Source organism: Apteryx mantelli, chromosome 9 (genome assembly GCF_036417845.1).
Source record: "Apteryx mantelli isolate bAptMan1 chromosome 9, bAptMan1.hap1, whole genome shotgun sequence".
Classification (NCBI taxonomy): domain Eukaryota; kingdom Metazoa; phylum Chordata; class Aves; order Apterygiformes; family Apterygidae; genus Apteryx; species Apteryx mantelli.
This window is the reverse complement of record NC_089986.1, coordinates 13,691,030-13,710,746: the sequence shown is the minus strand read 5'-3', so window position 1 is coordinate 13,710,746 and position 19,717 is coordinate 13,691,030. Positions and strand designations below refer to the sequence as shown.

The 19,717-nt window shown below is 43.9% G+C and overlaps 1 protein-coding gene across 9 annotated transcripts in view; it reads right to left on the bottom strand.

Annotated features, from left to right (window-relative positions):
* Window positions 1-19,717, bottom strand: part of LPP (LIM domain containing preferred translocation partner in lipoma) — a 356,904-nt gene that overhangs the window by 107,924 nt on the left and 229,263 nt on the right. For all 9 annotated transcript variants that reach the window (XM_067301782.1, XM_067301780.1, XM_067301788.1 and 6 more), the window contains one exon: window positions 10,093-10,773. In XM_067301782.1, the coding sequence (XP_067157883.1) occupies window positions 10,093-10,773 (681 nt within the window). The remainder of the gene's footprint in view (window positions 1-10,092; window positions 10,774-19,717) is intronic.

The window sequence follows — 19,717 nt, the reverse complement described above, 5'->3', positions numbered from 1 at the left end:
GAATGATGTGCAAACAGGTGGAGGAAGTCGTGTGAAAATCTGCATTAGGCTAAATGTAGTTTGGGAAGTAGCTTCAGGAGAAACTTTTAATTAAAGTAATCAGATGGGGCAGTGCAAGAATTGATGTGTTTCTAAGGTATGTCTCAGGATGGAGCCTGGGGGAAGAAGGTCGTAAATAAGTGTTGCTTAATAGGACAGAGAAAGGACTTCTGGGATGATTAAAATGGTGCTGCAGAGGAAACAGAAGAGCTTTCTTCTAACACAAGCTGGAGAGAGAGGTGCTGGGATCGCATCCATGCCGTGAGCATCAGGCCAGGGGACCACAGTAGGCACCTAAGACTTCAAATCCGTGAGATACTCACGAAACTTGGCTTTGCATGAGTATAAATGTTGCAGGGCACTTGTTCACAGGAGATTCCTCCTGCAGTCTGACTCAGATTGAAAAATAAACCCCACTGGGCTTAATGGCAACAGCCTAGGAGGAATCCAGCAGTGGCAAGCAGGAGCTTACTTGGTCACTTACACGTTTCTTTCCCCTGGAAAACCGTCAGTTTTCACTTTAAGGTCCCTCAGCAATGACAGAAATGGAGGTGATTCACTTAATGAGTGATCAGCTCCCACAAAGCTATGCTTCAAAAAACTGTTTCAGGTATTGATAAAATACAGTCTAAGTAGAAAAAAACAGACAGAAAATGATATCGTTAACGTGCTCTATCACATCCCAGGTGTGGCTCCATTTTACTGATGGCTAAAGTTATCCTAATACATCAGTTTAAGATATTGCCAATTTGCGTGAGGAAATTTTGTTTGTTTGTTTAGAAAAAGCTTTAATTTGGGTGGGGGGGAATGAAGAGAATAATACTGACAGTAATAATAATTCATCTATCTGTGCTGGTGCTAAACCATGCAGTGGAAAATCCTTGCTAATGCTAGACTGATCAGCTAACACACAGCATCTCTGCTCTTCTAATTTGTTTTATGTAGCTGACTTTAGACAGCACATTTCAATCTGGACTATTTTGAGGATCCATGTAAAACTAAGTCACTGCTCTATTAGAGTGGATAAAGAGGTATATGAATACTACTCTGCTACAAGCAAGACACAGTTTATCTGATATTTTTTCAAGCACACAGAATACACTGTGTCTGGAACAAAGCAGAAAATGTGACTGGAAAGTTTAGAGCCCTTAAATTAATTCCCTAGACAAAAAGTTGAGGCACCAAATTCATAATATCATGTTATGTAACTTGTACTGGAGCCAGGCAGCTACTAAGTGAAATAGTATGAGTTATAAAAACAAAATATTATTATGAAAACAATTTTACAACTTTATAATTCACTATTATTTTCATTTAAGAAAAAACTGTCAGTATAATTGCAGATGCTGTTTGCCTTGCAGGAGTTCTTCCAGCTGGTGATGGGAAACCTCTTCTTCTTCTTTTTTCTTTTTAAAGGCTGCTATTTCATTTAATATATTGCTTTTCTTTATAGTTATCCAGAGGTAAATTTTAACAGGAGGCCCATTATGTGGGGGCCTAAGTGAGTTTAGTATCAGAACATTTATGAGCAGTAAATATAAGTATATATTATCAATTATTTCATGGCATTACTCTTGGAGGAAAAACACTATACCAGCATTCAGTATAAACTACTGCTTATTCTTCATAACTGCATATCTATTTTAAATGGGATGCTACAGGACTTGCACTGCTCACTATGCACCACGAACTTTTTCTAACTTGGTTGCTCACAGGCATAAGTATGAGGCTCAGCAGTCCCTCCACAACCATGCCTATCAATGCACAGCAACCTACACAAAGCTGCTGCTTTAGTAATAATCCATGAACACATGCCACTAAGAACTGGATTAAGACCACAAATATATTTCAAGGAGGTCAACGGGAAAGTCATGCCTGTGTTTACCCAAACGTGGGCCAATCCTCTCCAAATGACACGACCAAGATACCACATCACCCAAAGCATCGCTACCAACCGGGCAGTTCCCTGTTTTAACACCAGGTCTAAAGTCTGCCGCATTTCACACCAGCAGGGCAGCCAGAGCCCTCCTTGCCCCAGGCACTGGAGCCGTCCAGCAGAGCAGAATTTCTCCAGTCTGCTCAGTCTCCCCAGCTCTCCCACTGGTTGGGCACCAAACCTTGGGCAGGTTTCTTTACCCAGCTTCATTACAATAAACTTGACAGTAACTCAGAGACTATCTGATTGAATAACAGCTTTACAACATGCTCCTGCACCTTGGCCTTGATTACGATGCGGCTGGGCTCGGGTGTGTTTGAAAACAGAAGGAATTCAGTTCCTCCAGGAATCAGCAGCAACATCACACATGACAGGCAGAGCATGCCTGTGAATCGGGTGGCACCTGCTTTTATGGGTGCTGCTCTTTGAACGGAAAGCTCTAAACCGATAGCAAGCCCACCCGTTGCTGTCTCCCAGTGCTGTGGAGCAGGCTGCCCACTGCTGCACCGTGTCCAGAGCGGGGCCAGCCCCGGGCTCAGGAGGCACCACTGCCCGAGGACCACAGAGCCTCCCCGTCAGACGCTTCTTCCTACCTGTTGGTAGGTACGCGCTGCCTATGTTTTACGGCCACAAATACAAAATCCTTATCTGTTAGACTTCAACATGATCTGTCAAGGCAGAAACTCAGTTATCAACAGTTAAACAGCACAGAAACGGAGCCCTTAATTAACTTCAAGGCTGCCACATGCCTTATCATGTATGGAGGCATTGTCCTCAGCTTATTTTAAGAAGGAGCCAGAAAGAACATCCAGGTATTATGCCAAAAGCCTCTTTCTCAATTATTCCTCTTGTATTACTAACCCATTGTGGCTGACTAATGACTAAAACTGCAAAAGCTGCATCCTGAAGCTGTAAATTTAAGTTGCTTTCTTGGTATATACTGACCTGACTTACTCCTATAACTGCAGGCTCCCTATTATCTTTAACTCTTAAGGTAATTGTTTGGTAACTTGCTGTTTCTCTGTTTCAGGAAAGCAACTCAAATGTATGATTCCTTGGAGACAAATCCAATGAACTCCTCTGTCATCAGCTGGTTCCTGCTAATAAATGGTGTGCTTAATAATAAAAATAAAGTATCAGGAACAAAACGTAAAGTTATGAAATGAGAATGTTAAACACATTTTAAAATTGTTTTCAATTCCTTCAAAATTTTAGGGTATAAAACAGCCTGCACCAGGTCACAGAATCACAGAAGGGCTGAGGTTGGAAGGGACCTCTGGAGACCATTTAGTCCAACCACCCTGCTCAAGCAGGGTCACCTAGAGCACGTTTCCAAGGATTGTGTCCAGATGGCTTTTGAATATCTCCAAGGAAGGAGACTTGAAGGTCCCTGTAGGAAGGAAGAGCATGCCATTCTGAAAACATCCCTTGGCACCTTGGCCAGCCCCTTTTCACCTGAGAGTCCTGAAGAAATCCACAAAGATTTCAATGCAGAAATTCATAGTCTCTTTGAGAGGAACATATTATTATTCTCAATGCCACAGATCGCCACCAAGTCCTAACTCTGAGCCTCTCATCTCAATGTTAGACACCACGGCCTTCTTCCCCTCCTCCTCATTTTAATAGAAGCAACAGCATTTAATTTAATACACCCAGAAGCAATGACAGAGTCAGCTGCTGATATATAGCTAGCGCTGGTTAGAACTCAGAATTACTATTTTGTGAGGAATTTCAACATTTTGACATTTGTTGCTACTCTCAGGGTAAAAAGGAACTGCATATTCATGTGGAAATTTTGAAATGTCATGTTGAAATCATAAATTCCATTTTGAAATTCTGAATCCTGTGTTTTATTTAATTTTATATTATCTTTCTGTCCGCTTTAATTCATTAAAGGTCAGGTCACAATATTTTAAATAATCTTTTCTTTCATTTTAATTGTTTTTGTTTTATTTCAGCATTCAAAAGTATGGGCAGCCTCTATCTCACACTGACAGAAAACAAACTTAAACCATTATTTTACACTGCCTCTGAATCCCATCCAGTGGAAATTTTCAATGTTATTTTTAGGGAGAAGACACTTTGGGGGGAGGTGGGCAGTGATACAGTAAGCTGCTTGCCTTTCTGCAAAAGCAAAAAGCCGAGCAACGAAAGAATATATCTCTGTGACAGCAGGAGGGAAGCAGGCAAACTGCATTTATTCATCTGCAGAGAACAAAAAATTCCTAGTCACTAGATTAACAGCAAACAGCAAGAGCATTAGTCTCAGTTCAAACCTACGTGTCGGAGGTACTTATTTTATGTGAGTGATGGCAGACTGTAAAAATTGTTAAACCAGTACAAGAGAAGTGCATCAGTCATAGCAGAGGACACTGGTGAGCAGATGTTTCTGAGGCAAAGATGAAACTTCCAAGTGAACGTCTCCATCGCAGGTATTAAATCAGTGGAAAAACTGACAAAAGCTGTCTGAAATGAGAAAACAGCGAGCCGTCACGGTCCCCTTTTGGGCACTGCAAGTTTCATGAGACCACATCAGTGCTGGTTGCAGCAGGCAGCAAAGAAACACCACCTCCAGCAGTGCGGAAAAGATGCAACAGTCAAGGTCTGCTAATCACGAGTGGTCACCACCAGCCAAACCATGCCAAAAGCCTAAGTTGCCTCATTAATTTTACCTCCCCATTTCCAGTTGGCTCTCCACTGAATTTCCAGGGCACTCACCTAGAACGCTGCAAGGTGCTGAAGCTGTCATGCTTTGTAGGACTTGACATCTGTAGACATGGAAAAGGGGGCAAGGGGGCCTCATGGCCAGTGCAGGCTAAGCACAGTTGGGGAACTGGCACATTTGTGCCACCTGAGTGAGAAGCAGGCACCGAACAGACACAGCTGTCCCAGGGATGCTGCTTCCTCACTCCCACCAGCAAATCTGCGATAAAGGAACAGGAATTCGGATGCTATACTAAATCAGTGCTACAAGACACTTTCTTCCCCCCAAAATTGGCAGATTGATCTCAAGAGATAATGTTTTTGTTGAGATTTCCACTACTGTGGACCAAAACCGCAAGCTTGTTTCCAGTGATTTCAGCTGCACCCAGTCCGGATGCAGAAAAAAATGCAGGTCTCTTTGGGAGGGAAAGTGGTTCCTCAGCCCTATGAATAGAGTCAGAAAGAGGAAGGAGAAGCCACTGGATCTGAGGTCTAGGAAGGACAACCTTTCTGAGTGTCTGCAACGGCCACCCTTCAAATGTGCCAGGAATAACATGAGCTCCCTGAAAGTTTAAGGAATTTTCTGTCTTTCACTGAAGTCATAACATTCATAAAATCTGAGCAGAAAAAAACATCCTGAAAACTCAAAATACCCACCACCAAAACAAAACATAGCTCTCCCACGGCACCCCTGAACCAAGCTTAAATGAAATTAGTTAAAAAAACAAAACAAACAAAACAAAAAAATCCACCTCTCTGAAACCGCTGTGTGGTTCAGACATGGGCAGCCACGTTGCTTGAGGGCATGGAGGAAGGAAAGAAGGGACAGTGCCAAAAGCACCCGAAAGGCTAAGGAAGGCTGCGTTCCTCCCATGAGATATGCCCACATCTATCTGCAGATACCAGGATCCCCTGACAGCCCTTTTCAAAAAAATTCTGCAGTGTATGGATATATACTGTTGGTTCACAGTGCAGGAGAGAGAATCTGCTTATGCCATCAGTGTTGTGTCTGATCTAACTGCTGGGGTAGAGCATCAAGGTGAGAAATGCAGACTAGTTATACAACCTAACTGCAGCTGGAGTCAACCCTCGATGGTATGTTGCTTTCCATTATGTCCCCATCATGTACATAGGCTCTAAACGTGGGAGTAAACAGAGGGCCTGGCTCTGCTGTGCCTCGGTTCTGCAGTATGTCCCATGCATTGGCCGGAGGGCCGGCATCAGCTTCGCCTTTATGGGAGAAGGTATCCCTGGCTTCTGTTGATTGAGGCTGCAGATGCCCACAGCTCCCTTTGGGGATTAAAATTAACACAGGTTAGGGCCGCAGGGGACTGAGTCCTTCCAGGACTCCGCAAATGAGCCAGAGTGAGAGCAGGAATGGATAGGTACAAGGTCTGCACCCCTTGTGTGTTTTCTGCTGGTCCACAAAGCCACCCAGGAGACATACAGTAGTCTCCAAAACACTCAAACATACTCAAGAACAGCAAGAGAATTTGCTGTGATTTGGAGATATGAGAGCTTGACAAGGGTATTTGGTTTCTCAACTGTTACAGCATAGAAACATTTGGTGATAGCTGTGTTGGTCAGTGGTGGGAGTTTTTTCAACTCTATTTTGGCCACAGGGCAGATTTGCAGGAATTCTCTGTGTTGGAAACTGGCCATGCCATTTGTGTTTTCTAATGTGGACATTATGGTGCCAAAAATCAGCATACCTAATGAGTCACTCTGGTCTTGTGCTCTCTGGCCTTTGGCAGGGGAAAAGTTAAGAGGAAGACTTCAGACTTTGACTTGGTCTGAGGGCAGAGTAGTACTGGCAAAAAGCATGAGAGCAGACGGTCCTGTCACATGTTTCTGTGATGGTCTCATGACAGTTCCCCTGATGCTTATACAGAGATCCCCACTACCTACAAGACAGAGGAGAAACTACCAAGGTTTTTGGCCAGGAATGCCCTTGAAGCACATGAAGGTTTAAATGAGGGCATGCACTCTGCTAGCTCATTTCCTAACTAGGACTGGGCATTAATGCTAAATGGAGTGCTACAAAAGACTAAAACGCACAGAGGTTTCACATGCATGACTTTCACTTCCATAACTGGCCCAAGGACAGAATTCAACACATAGCTGTGTGTGAGTAAAACTCATTGTTCTCAGTGGGCTTTAAGAATCAGTACAGATTATTTTCTGTTCTCATACCAATCCAGATTTATTTTGGATCAGCAGCGACTTCAGCATGATTAGTACATCGCAAAACACAGAACCACAGCACCATGAACCTCTTCCTAACCAGAATGAAAAATATAAACCATTTTTTACCCCTTAAAAATCCTAAACAATCTGAATGAAAATTTTCAACCCTTCTGGAGTTGGTGGACCATGGTGTGTATTAGAATAAGCACCATGAATTTCTAATCTGAGATGAATTAGTTACTACATCCTTAATGTTTTGCACACCAAGTGCATTCAAAATTAAGAATGCACTTTTTTAAATGAAGCTTGGAAATTATTTTATATTCCGAGATCATTCCATTGCAAGAAGAAAAATTCCTAAAGGTCTTCTTTTATTTTATGAGATATGTATTAATGCCTGCTTCTTACCCTGGCTTCTTAATCGTTTTCCTAAACTGAAAGGCCTCAAACCAACCTTGAAAAGGGAGAATGTAATAAAATGCAGAAGCCAGTTGTGTGCTGGAAAATCTGTTAAAATTCACATTGTAGCCAACAAATCAAATTACAGTGACAATTCTCCCTGACAGGAACCTGGTTCTAACACAGCCTTCTTTTTTCTTTCATTTATATAAAATCATTCAAAAAAGTTGATTCTTATGAATGAGCTAGCCTGCAAAGGAAGAGAACAACATGCAGAAAAAGCAGACAACACTGCTTCTTTGGCTAGCAAAACATGCAGTGTTTCATTAACGGGCATTTCATGTTAGTCTGTAAGATCACCTTCAATCTTTCATCAATTAAACTGTATTTGCTACAAAGCAGCAACAAGCAGAGCCTGCCACTAATGTTTCAGAAAATAGTTAAGTGCAAAGGTGAGATAGGATAATAAGCTACATATTTAGCAGGCTAGAAGAGAATGAAAGTTCTGAAGGGATTTAACATCAGTTAGATAGCAGTCTGTTTTGCAGGAGAATTGAAATTATTTATACAGAGATATATACATATAAAAATAAATATGTGTTTGCAAATACCACATAAACACACACACACACACACACATATGCATGTATATATACATACATGAAACCCCAAACTTGAGCTAAACTGATATGTCCCTCCAGCTTTGTAATGCAAATGAGACTAACAGGTTTGTGCTGTTTGTGGTTTGAGATGATTTGCGTTTCCATAGAGATACTGACTGCACTGAAGTTTTTAAATTTTATATATATACATAACTCTACTTGCATTCATAAAAGTCTAAATATCTATTTGGTGTACATCAACATTTCCTCATTGACTCCACTGGAACCGCACCAATTTACACTGGTTAAGGCTATGTGCAAATTCTGTACCTTTCACTGCTTTCTAATCTAAGTCATATCATACCAAGCACCTGCAGAGCTGAGGGTTTATTACCCCTCTCCCCCCTCCTAGCTCCTTGGTGAGGAAAGGAGGGAAAAAAAAGAAGCAGTTTATTAGCTCACGTTGCTAGTAGATAATATTTCAAGAACTTTTTTATTCATTGCTCTCACTATACTGCCTGCAGAATTCCTGAATATCTTTGCCTTCAAAACTTCCCACTGTTAGGAAATCTAGAATTCAGGGAAAACTGGCTCTATGCTTCTAGTGAAGGAAATGGCAAGAAGATAGACTTTTTTTTTTTTATGTGTCAGAAGTTTTTACCATTTCTCTGTCAGCACTCAAGAGCTAGCGAGCAGCTATGTGCTGAGGTGAGTCTGGGTGGCCCAGAGCAGCAATGGGCACACTGCCTTCTCGCCTGGGCTTTGCTCTCCTCAACCTCTGCCAGAGACGAAGCCAGACCTGGGAACACCCGCTGTACTTTAGAAGGATCCCACAAAGTCCCTGAATCGCCCCAGAGAGCATTAGAGACAGCAGTCAGCAGAAGTGATGGAGGCCAGACAGGGTGAAAGTTTGGACAGAGAAGCCAGGCAGACCAGTTTGACTTCCTAGTACAAGTCAGCTTAAATTGATGAGGTCCGGACACCTGTTAAAGTGGATGGACACCACTCACCGTACCATCTTTTTGCCACTTGAGAGGAAAATCAAACAGCCCACAGAGCTGTGTGGGAACTCATTTCCATGTGGTTTCAGCGATAAGTGATTTTTAAACAGTGACACACAAGAGGTCAACCTCCGGAATTGCTTTGAACCACAATCAAAAACAGCGTGTTTTGTATCTCCGATCTGAATAAGAGGAGGAACATTTTTTCTGGTCAATCAAAAAAAGGTCCATAAACATACAGAGGAGAAGTTTACATGCAATCTCTTATTTGATCTTGGGAGAACCCGGAAGGAAAGATCCAAGTGTAGTAATTTCATACAAATATATAGCCAACAAACTTATCACATAACTGCTTGTCACGGGGACGTAAACTTCCTCCTGCCCTGCAGGGTGAATTCCAACAAGTAACACCAAGTATCTGTAAATGAGATGGTCTCTCCCTTCGAGGCTGATGGGATTTCTAAGACTCCAAAAGTGTATTTTCAAGGCAGATGACAGTTCCCTATTCTCAGCTTTTAAGAAGCTGTGTGGATAGAGAACACTGGGCAAAACTATTTTCTGTATTCCTCATAGCTTTTCTCTTGTTTTGAAACAAAGATGTGGTTTACAGTCTTGTCAGCTCACTGAGTCAAACTTTACACAATGGAAAAGCCAACTAACTTGATTTTAAAATCTTGGCCTGCCTCCTGAAGGCTGGCCCATACCACCTTCAGAGTCCAGGCCCACGCTTGCCTTGCATTCATAGTGTTTGCACTCAAGTTTACATTTATGTTATGGGCTTTGAGCAAGTGTGAGACATGGAGATGACAGGAAGGGGAGGCAAGAACATGAGCCCCCATTGCCCTCAGCGATGGGGACCTGACCACCTCTTAAGTGTAATACTTGTGCTCTGGGCACTCGGTCCTTCACCAGTCACTGCATGGATAAATCTCAGTAGGTGTCACAGAGCTGATGTCTGGTAGACATGTCAGCCTGTGCAGGGCTCCAAGCTACTGCAATGTCTCCTCAAGCCTCGTGAAGCAGCACAGACCTCCGCATCTGAGCTAGAGCCGTTCAGCAGCTCCAGATGCATCGGGCACATGCAGCGCTCCTAACCTGCCCCCTCTGACACAGTAAACCTACACACCACATTTTAAAAAGGGTCCCAGACCACGTTAAGCTAACAGAGCTGAAAACACAGCTTTGTACTCTCTCAGGGAAGCTTGCAAGCGTCTGCGTCTCCTACCTTTTGCAGAGCAGGTGGCTGCGGAGCCAACACTGGGTCAGTGATGTAGGTCTTCTTCGTGCCAGGTGGCTGGTACAAGGCAGGAGGAGTCTGGCCGATGGTGTTGCTGGCAGGATACGCTGGCTCGGGCTTCCAGGTGTTTTGGGGCATGTAGGGTGGCTCTGAGCCATTCCTCCCTCCATATCCCGCGTAGTACGGGTCCTGGTACCGGCCCGGAGGAGGCGCGTAGCCGTAGCTGGGCTCTGAGGGCCGCACGGGCTGCGGGGCATAGCCGTAGTCGGGCCCGCGAGGCTGCGGAGGAGCGTACTGCGGCGTCGCTCCCGGCTGGCGTGCCAGCGGAGGGCCGTAGGGCTGGCTCGGCCCGAGGCTGCCGTAGGGAGCCGGCTGCGGCCCCGGCGGCTGGTAGTGAGGGCTGGGCTGGGCCGTTTTCACCTGCACGTTGAAGGCCGGGCGGCTGGGGGTGGAGGCAGTGGTGTACGATGCGGGAACCGGCTGCGGCTGGGGTTTCAGGGTGCCGATGGGAGTGACCGGGATCGGAGCCGGCTGCCCGGGACCCTTGGCAGTGGATTTCTTGGTGGCGGTGAGGGGAGGCTGGTTGGGAATAATCATCCGCTTGTGGCTGGTGACAGGTGTTGACACTGACGGGGCAGTGGCAGAGGCGCTGCTCGAGGTCCCAGAGCCCTAGGGAGCAAGCAGAGGAGAGAGACCCTCAATAGCAGCAGGAGGAACTGGTCGGATGTCAGAACAAGCAATTCAGGGTTAAATGGAAACGAGATTTTATAGTAACATCTGCGCAGCAACTCAGACTGCTTAGGAAAGCAGGAATGTACCTGAGACCAGATTATAAAATGGTAATAGCAACCTTTTCCTGCTCTGACAGAACAGGGACAACACTACTGCAACTGAACAGAACTGCCACGCACAGTATTTCATCTTTCCTTGGGATTTTTTTCCTTCACCTTAAAACAAACAAACAGAAAAGTGATAAACACAAGATAAAGAAAAAAGGGGGGACTCACTGGAAAATAATTAGGGGAAAACCCATGCACAAAGCCGGAAAGATTTCTGTGAAACAAGAGCATTTTGAAAGAGAGAGAAAACGAGATTAGAGTCTCTATGGAGATGTGAAATTCCCTGGGTCTTTAGAGGACTTGTACAGTACTGCCCCCCGGTAAGGAAGCTACTTTAAAAGCACAAGAGACAAAAAAATGGCATAACCTGATAGCAGTTTCCAAGCCATAAGCATAAACTTAGATCAAAGCAAAATACAGAGGTGTCCCTTTGCCTGGCTCTGCTCTTAAGCACTGCTGGTAGAAAATCTGGAGTGACCCCAGTGAAGGCAAATGTTACACATTTCATGTAAAAGGGCAGAAAGCAGGCCAAGATTCCGGAGAGCTTCAAAAGTCAGCTCCCCTGTGTGTAGTCACGTAACCCTGCACCAGCACCTTGGGAGCAGCAATGGTCAGGGAGCCAAGAAACAGCTTCAAAGCAAGCATTGCCACTTCCTGGGCTTGGGGGCCAAATGAAGGTTTAGTGTGGTGACACTGTCCTAAAAGGCATCTTACACCCTTCTGTCTAAAGTACTTGTTTGCCTTCCTTGCTACTTATTAAACTCCAATGTCCCAAAACACTGGTGTGAAAGGACGTTTTAGTTAAATAGCTGAAACAGCCAATGGTGTGAAATAGCTTTTGAAGAATATTGAAGATCACCGTTAAGTCCTTTCGGTAAATCAGAGAAGAGCAAACTTGAATTTCTGGAGTTTAGAATTAGGTACAACCTCTTGCCTCTTTTAATTTTCCTTTCTTGTAAAAGTGGACCTGAATTTCATGCTTTCCTTTACAAAGAAGCATTAAGTGCAGACATGCAATTTGACAATATTGCTTTGCTGTTGTATCTTAACATGATGGTTATATGAGGTTATATTACAAACTTTCCGCACTGGGCTCGATCACACTCCTGATTCACTTAATAACCTAAGAGTTCACTGCAGCCTGAAGTCAGACAAGCCCAGCTCTTACTGATGGTTGTCTTCAACCTAAGGTATGCACCTCCTTCCCCCAAATGACCAATCTTGTGTGCGTGTCCCAGGAACTCCTGCTTTATGCAGGCGCCCTGACCTCCACCTTCTGCCCCATCACCTTCTTGCTGGGACCTCAGGACAGGGAGGAGAGCAGGGAGGGCATGTCAGGGGCAGCCTGTGCACAACCTCTGCCCAGGCCAGAGAAATCCTCTGCCTGGTCAGCAGGTGGCAGCAATAAATTGCTACCAAACTAACCCAAGCCAGCTGCAGCATGGGGATCGTAGCCACTCATTTCCTTGGCCCTTCCAGGGTACTGAGCTCACCATCCAAAGTGGGAGAAAGGCTGATCCACCACCACTAATTGGCAACTGCTACACATCAAGAAAGGGACAATAAGAGCAAGTCAGTCAACTTTTCATCCACAGCCCACAGACAAGTCTACCAAGGGAATAAGGAAGTGCTGGTGCCCAATTAGAAGATCTACCCTGGTGCCATGTGCAAAGACACTTTTGCTGACGCACTGGTAAAGAACTTGCTCCTGCAATTGCACCTTCAGGGCAAACCTCCCAGGAAGAGTCACTGTAAATGAGCAAATTAAAAGGCAAATAAGAGCATTGATTTGTTTCTAGAGGTGTAAAAGGCGTGTATGCAGAGGTGGGGAATAACAAGGCAACAAATTTCTGCTGGAGAAAAAACATCTGATTGCATTCAAACTGTCCAAAAAGATCCATGGCAAGACAGTACGAAGATGGACTAAAGAGATTCAGAAACTGAGAACAAGGAAGAGCTGAAGCGTGTCTTAGCTGAACTGTGAGGATCGAGACAGGTTAAGGGTCTGTAGCCCTCCATTAATACTGCCTGACTTTTGTATTTCTGAAATACCTGACAAGGAGCAGACACGCCTCTATCCCTGCTTCAGAGCACAACTGCACCAGTGCTCATTACTAGCAAGAAACTTTGCTTGCTATTGGAATCATTCTCCCATGTCAGCTTGGCATTTATGCCCAAGAGTGCTAGAAACTCTCCCATTTCCTCACCTATTTTGTTCTTCTAAATGACAGTAGTTTGTCCACTTACTGTAATGGGATGAAAGGTCTGCAGCGCAGCACTGTATAATTATCACCAGGAAAGCATTTTTTTTTTCATGTGAAGAGGGAGAAGGTAGATAATATTTAAATGACAATGGTCTGGAGGGGGAGGGGTGCGGAAAGACCAAAACAAAAAGAAAAACATAAAAAATGAGCCCTGTTCATCACATCTTATACTTCTGAGCACAAACCCTGGAAGCCGATGATGACAGACTGAGATAGAAGTTTGCACCACCACAAGAACCAGGGGGGTTTAATCTTGCATACAAACATCCACGTAACATTTCACTTAATGTGCTGATGCCAGCCTCTGCAAGGACTGGAATACACATTAGGAACGAATGGGAGCCTCTTCCTCCAAAGACCTCATTACCTACTGACCGGCCCTCTGAAAGGCTCTGAGCAGTTCCCACCTTCAGCACTACAAAGAGGAGGAAGCGAGAGTCTCCCCTCCAGCACTGGAGCCTCGGGAAGGGAAGCGGGAAGCTGGGCCCAGAGACCTCGCTGTGCCATCAACTTCATAGCAAAAGCTCAAGCTAGCAAGTGACGGCTGCATTGTGGCATTCAAACCACAGCGTGCCTTGAGGAGGAGGAAGTTTGCATCAGTAGGAGTCCCCAGAGGCATTCTGCGTGACTCATTCTGAATTCCTCTGAGGGTGCTGGGGAAGTGTGCGATGAAAACTGGGGTTGGGGGGAGGAGGAGGTTGTAACGCTAGTTAACATGGTGCAGCAGAGAAATGGGACATTAATCTAACACTACTGGCGCACTGATGATTTATGGGGACACAAAAAGGAGCACTGGCTGTCGCACCTGAGCAAGGGCACAGGAAAGGTATTGCCATAAATTCTCTGCCCCTTCACTTGGGAAAGGAGGGTGGCCACAATCCAAACTTCTGTATGCCCAGCCATGCACTCAAATATCACCTCAGTCTTAAACCTCTACATTATTCATGGATTAAGAGAAGATTTTATAAACACACATGAACTATGGATAGTTTAAGATGCCTGCTCTGAGGACAGGCATGTGCAGAAGAAGGATGAGGAAAAGGTACTTGGATACCATGGGGAAGAGTGATTTAAACAGATGTTTGGAAGGCACTAGGAGGATAGCAGGGATGAACGAGGCTATAAAGATGCCAAGTGGATGGAGAGGGAGTAATGAACATAAGGCTGGAAAGGACTACCTATATCGCCGGGTACAGTCCCAGCAAAACAGATGGTTGTCACAAATGTTTCATCCAAAAGAGTCCACTGAACATCTACTAGCGCAATGAAGTAGACTCCTCCAAAAGTACATCAAAGTGACAGCCTAGAACATGAAAACAAGGAGAAATAGGAGGAAAAAAAAGGAGAAAGACAAAGAGTGGGTTCATGGGAGTTCGGGCATCCCTTCCTCCAGCAGCTCCTGGACAGCTCATTTCAAAACCATATCAAATTTGCAAGGGACTATCACAGCCAAACACCCTCTCTGACATCCTCTAAGGGCTGTTTTCAAAGGAAGACAGGCTTTCCTCTGCTCGCCATGCACTAGATGAAACTGTCTGACACACTTTGCAAGTGCAAATTAGAACCACGCTACTTACCATCAACCCCTTCCTGCAGATTCATATTTGCAAAGAGAGAGTAAACTAGAAACCCCAGGTGCTGATAACAGAGTTGTTAAGAGAAACTAGAGTAGGAAGGAGTTAAATTCAGAACCTCGTCTACCACAAGCATTATAATACAAAATCTTTTTTTTTAATGGGGAAAACACAAGAGCCGTGTTTAAACACAGATGGAAGTACCTAAATGCACTGCCTCTTCTACAAATGAATTATCCAGCAGTTCAAATAGAGGTGAACTAATACTGACAAAATCAAGTAAAACCCAGTCAACGTGGGAGGAAAAAAACCCCAAAACACTTCTCCTAAAAAAAGTTACCATGTGTTAAGAGGAATCATTTTGTTTGGTAACTCCTGCCCTATCTCCTTAAATGTAGTGAAAGTTTATAAACATTTGCAGGAGGTTCTTGTAACAACCACCATCATGAGAACTCTATGCTGTTGCAATAAAGGATTCATGCTGCCCTACGGCTCTGATTTTCAAAGCTGTATATCTGGATTCAAAACTACCCTGGTGGGAAAATGCAAAATTCGGAGCATCTCTATGATTATTCATGCTGTAGAAATTATCTATGTACATTTTAAATTAAATCCAATATATACCCATGAGTAGAAAGTCATATAATAGGTATTACAGTTCCATGATGATCAACAGAAATTAGCCTACAGGTCTATACTATTTGTCAGGGTTAAATATTTCCAAAAAGAGTACAAAATAACTGTATTCTACTTTGTAGGAACATGATTTTATATGATCAGCTGGAACCCTTATGAAAAGGACTGCATTCCCTTTTCATTTTGTGTATTTGTAGAGTATTTTCTATAGAATCCCTTCAGTTATTCATTTTCACAGACTGGATCAAAAATGCCTACACAAAGTTTATCATATTCTATTCAATTCTCCAGGCATTTTTCATAAAGGTACAGTTGAATAGCTTTAGTCCTTTAGCTGTCAAATTATCACATATAAAGATACATGACTCCAGCTCAGTGGTTTTCAACCTTTATGCTCTGCAGCCCTGAAATTTTTTTTCAGGAGAGACAAGCTCCTCTACTGAGAGAGTTAATTTACTGACAATAAACATGTTTTTTAAGTTACCTTTCACAGAATTCTTCTGAGTCACCTTAGGAGTGATCCGCGGACCCCCAGGGTTTGCAGAGCAGAGGTTGAGAACCACTGCTCCAGCTGGGGCTGCCTTTTCAAGCAGTTCAGTCACAATTTATTCCATGAGAGGAACAAAACGACACTTCCTCCTTGAGAAGCACAGACGTAGCAACTACTGGCAGGCTGAGCCCGGGATACGGTGTTCCCAGGAGGCTGCCAGCTAGCAGCGCTCAGGGAGCATCTCCCCTCCTAGCTCAGCTGCTCTCCTGCGTGGCCCACAGGCACAACCAGCTGGACTGAGACACACTGGGGCCAGCCCAGGCAGGTGCCATGACCAGTCTCAAGACCCTGCTGAAATCTGCTGAGTGCCCCCAGTGGGGTGGTGGTGGGAGGCTTGGGTGGCAAAGGCAACGAAGAGCGGACAATAAACTTGGCTTCTCCTGACGCCGCAGACTGGCGCTCACTTCAGCTAGCTGTAGATGCTTAAAGCTTGCTCTGTCATCAGGAGAGGAATGCACCTCCACAAGGTCATTTATCCCATTTTAATGCTGAAGCCTAAAACAAGGGAGATGAATCATCAACTGGAGGAACCTACTTCCCCCCACTGACTGCAGAAGGAGCATAAAGACAGCTAAGACAAGTCACCGAATATTTAGACAGCACAAGTTAGATGAGATGAATTCCGTGATAAGTAGGTAATTTTGACACGACTGCAAGAAGCACAGATATGCTTCCTGCATTCCTGTGCATTTCCCTTAATGCTTTTCCCTGCATTAAGGGCACTGCTGCTCAAGCTGAGCTAGCACTTCACACCGTGTGGTGGTCCGCACACCAGCTGCTCGGCGATCAGCCAGACCCCACCATGCTGCATGGCCACGCACCAGACCGAGAGGCTGCAAAAGCATTTCCAGTGATTGGAGTGGGGTGGGGTGGGCTGCTCTCTCCCACCTCAACAGTGGCTCCTACTAGAATCAGGAGCTGCTGCCTTGCCGAGAGTCATGGCTGGGCTCTGCCTTACTCCTGCCTGAGGCAGGATATCCCAGCTTCCTCCCAGCTTGGGAAGATGACTCCAGGGAAGCATCACAGCCCTGCTTTAAAACCTGGGCCTTTAGGTACCTGAAAACATGAACGAGCATTTGATGGGGTTTCCCAATGTGCTTACACATCTAACTCCTGCTGACTTCAAATTCTGTACTTGAACAAGCTGCATTACTAGTGCTAATGTACGGCCAGGTTGCCCTGAACATATCCTCTTTTTCTGTCTGAAATACCATCTGGGTGAAAAAGAGGAATCTGGCCATTCATTTAGGACTTGCAGATGCCTGGAGTCCCAGCAGAGTCCCAGGTGGGTTGCTGCACGTCCAGAGATGCTGAGCACATCCATGGCACACATACAGCACACCCAGTGCACTCCCAGTGTACAGGACTTCCTGGCCTTCTTGGTAATGTCCAAACAGCAGACCAGGCACACTGAGGATACAACAGTCTGCTTTGAACTGCTGCTACATAATGCACACAGTTCAGCTGCTGGCACAAAATTCTTCAGGTGTTAAAATATCTTTAAAATTTGGTCAAAAATCTTGAAGTCTGGTCCAAAACTTTTAATTCCTCTGCCCAGACACCTTTATATAATCAGATGAAAATTTTCTTTCCAGTTCCATCAATCTCTGATTTCCTATTTACAGTTGAGACATGTAAGCATCACGGGGGCATGGGATGTGCACAGATCAGCAGCCACACTCATACTTTCCAGCTGTGTTTATTTGGGATTCAGCTTGTTGGCTTGATCTCCAGAAACTATCAAGGTATTTGACTGAACTGCTCCTAGGCATTATACCAAAAGAAAAAGAGGAGAAATCTAATAAAGTGTCCCATCTCTGGTTCTCAAATGAAGAAAATACATTACAGATGCCATGAAGTGTTACAAGAACACAATTACTTCTGAGCTTTGATCTGTTTTTCAGCTGCCACTAAAGGTGGAAAAGGAGTCAACATAATTGTTAATATTTCTGTTCACAACCTCTTTTGTACTCCCTGTGACAGCCCCGATTGAAACACAAGGGAGAATAGGCTACATGAAAGAAAAGGTGATAACAAGTTGACCTCCAATATTTTATCATGCAAAACAGCTTTTCACAACTGACATGTGCAGTTATAGACACACACCTTGGTTCAGCTTTCAGTAGGGGTGTCAAGTGTTTTAGCCAAGCTGGGTTTCCACTTTCCAGCACTCCATTAATTCCAAGAGCTTGAGCACATCTGAAAGGCTTGGTCTCCAAAATACAATAGCGTTATGCCAGGGAAGAATTTTGCTTGTCCTTTTCGGTTTCATATTTACTTTTTTATTTGTTTACCCCAATACGATCGCTGTGATGAGCTTTTTTATCTGTTATTTCCTTTCTGATGAGTGATCACCTGGTATTTATGAGAAGGACTATGCAAGAGACCAGTTTTAAAAGATGTGCAAATAATTGACCTAAATGCTTCTAGCCCTGGTGGTCAGTCAAGGGTCATAATGTTACCTTAATTCATTGAAGGGTTAGTTATGATTAAAACTCTCCTATTTAGCAATTCCACTTGAACAGTTCATCTGCAGTAGCCACTTAATCTGCAAGGACATATAATATTAGCAGGAGAAACACCTTTGTCAAAAAGCTACAGAAGATGTTGGTCATGAGAAGCTAAATGTTTTCTGAATTAATGTGGGGATATTTCAGTAATTTCCTCTCATCACTTAACTTTCATCACTAAAATGACAAATTCAAGCCAATCTGGACCTCAGGAACATGCAACAGCAGTCCCCTGCACTAGCTGAATCAGTGGCTCATTGCTCAACGATAAATTACGTAAAGAGCTGTGCACCACAGTCCTTTGGTTACATCCAAATGCAGAATTACTGAACACACTCCCAGAACAGAAGACCACAAAGAGTAAAGCAGCACCATGTGAACAAAAGTCGGTATGTGCCTGGGACAGAGAAACTGAGCTCCTTAAGGCAGCCTTCTCCAAGGCTTGGCAATGCAAGAATGTCCAAAGCATTTCTGTTCAGCAAACTGGGCCTTTCTAATGGGCTGAATGATGCTCCTTGCTTAACTCAGGCCAAAGGCTGCATTGCCTGACAAGGGGGAAAGCCCCCACTCCCCTATAAATAACAACTTTGGGTAAGCAAAGTATTTTTATGACTTTTGCTATTACTGAACTAGTGAAGCTTGAAGTATCATAATTACAGCATCCACAGACTTAAAAACGTTTTTTTCTTCCTTTTATAAATTGATATTTGTAATGGAAAAGAAGCTTAGATGCATGATAAATATGGTCAGGCTGGAGGGTTATATATATGATGCAGCTATCCCTGCATGCTGCAAAACAGATTATCAAAAATAGGTTAAAAGGGCATAATGGAAGACGCAGAGTGAGGGGAAGGGATGTGCAGGTGTGACTGACCGACAGAATGAAATGCTTGCATTCATGAAGTCTTCTGGAGAAGTCTTCTACAACTTACGTAGAAAAGTTAGCATTTTCTACTGCGTGTTGAACAACAAATTTAAAGAATAGTCCAAAAACTCTATAAAAGGTTCTCATTTCCTACTTAATTGCAAAGGAGTTTTAGAGTATTTATTGACTATGCAAGCTTTCTTCCTTTATTAATTCTAGAGAACATTAAAAGAGTTTGCATATGCACACACAAAATAATATGAAATACATATGCACTCAGACATGACTTGGTTTATTTTGCATTACTTGTTATTTGTTTACAATTCCATTTATTTGTTTCATTGCTTGCATTTATAATCTATTTATCTTTTCAAA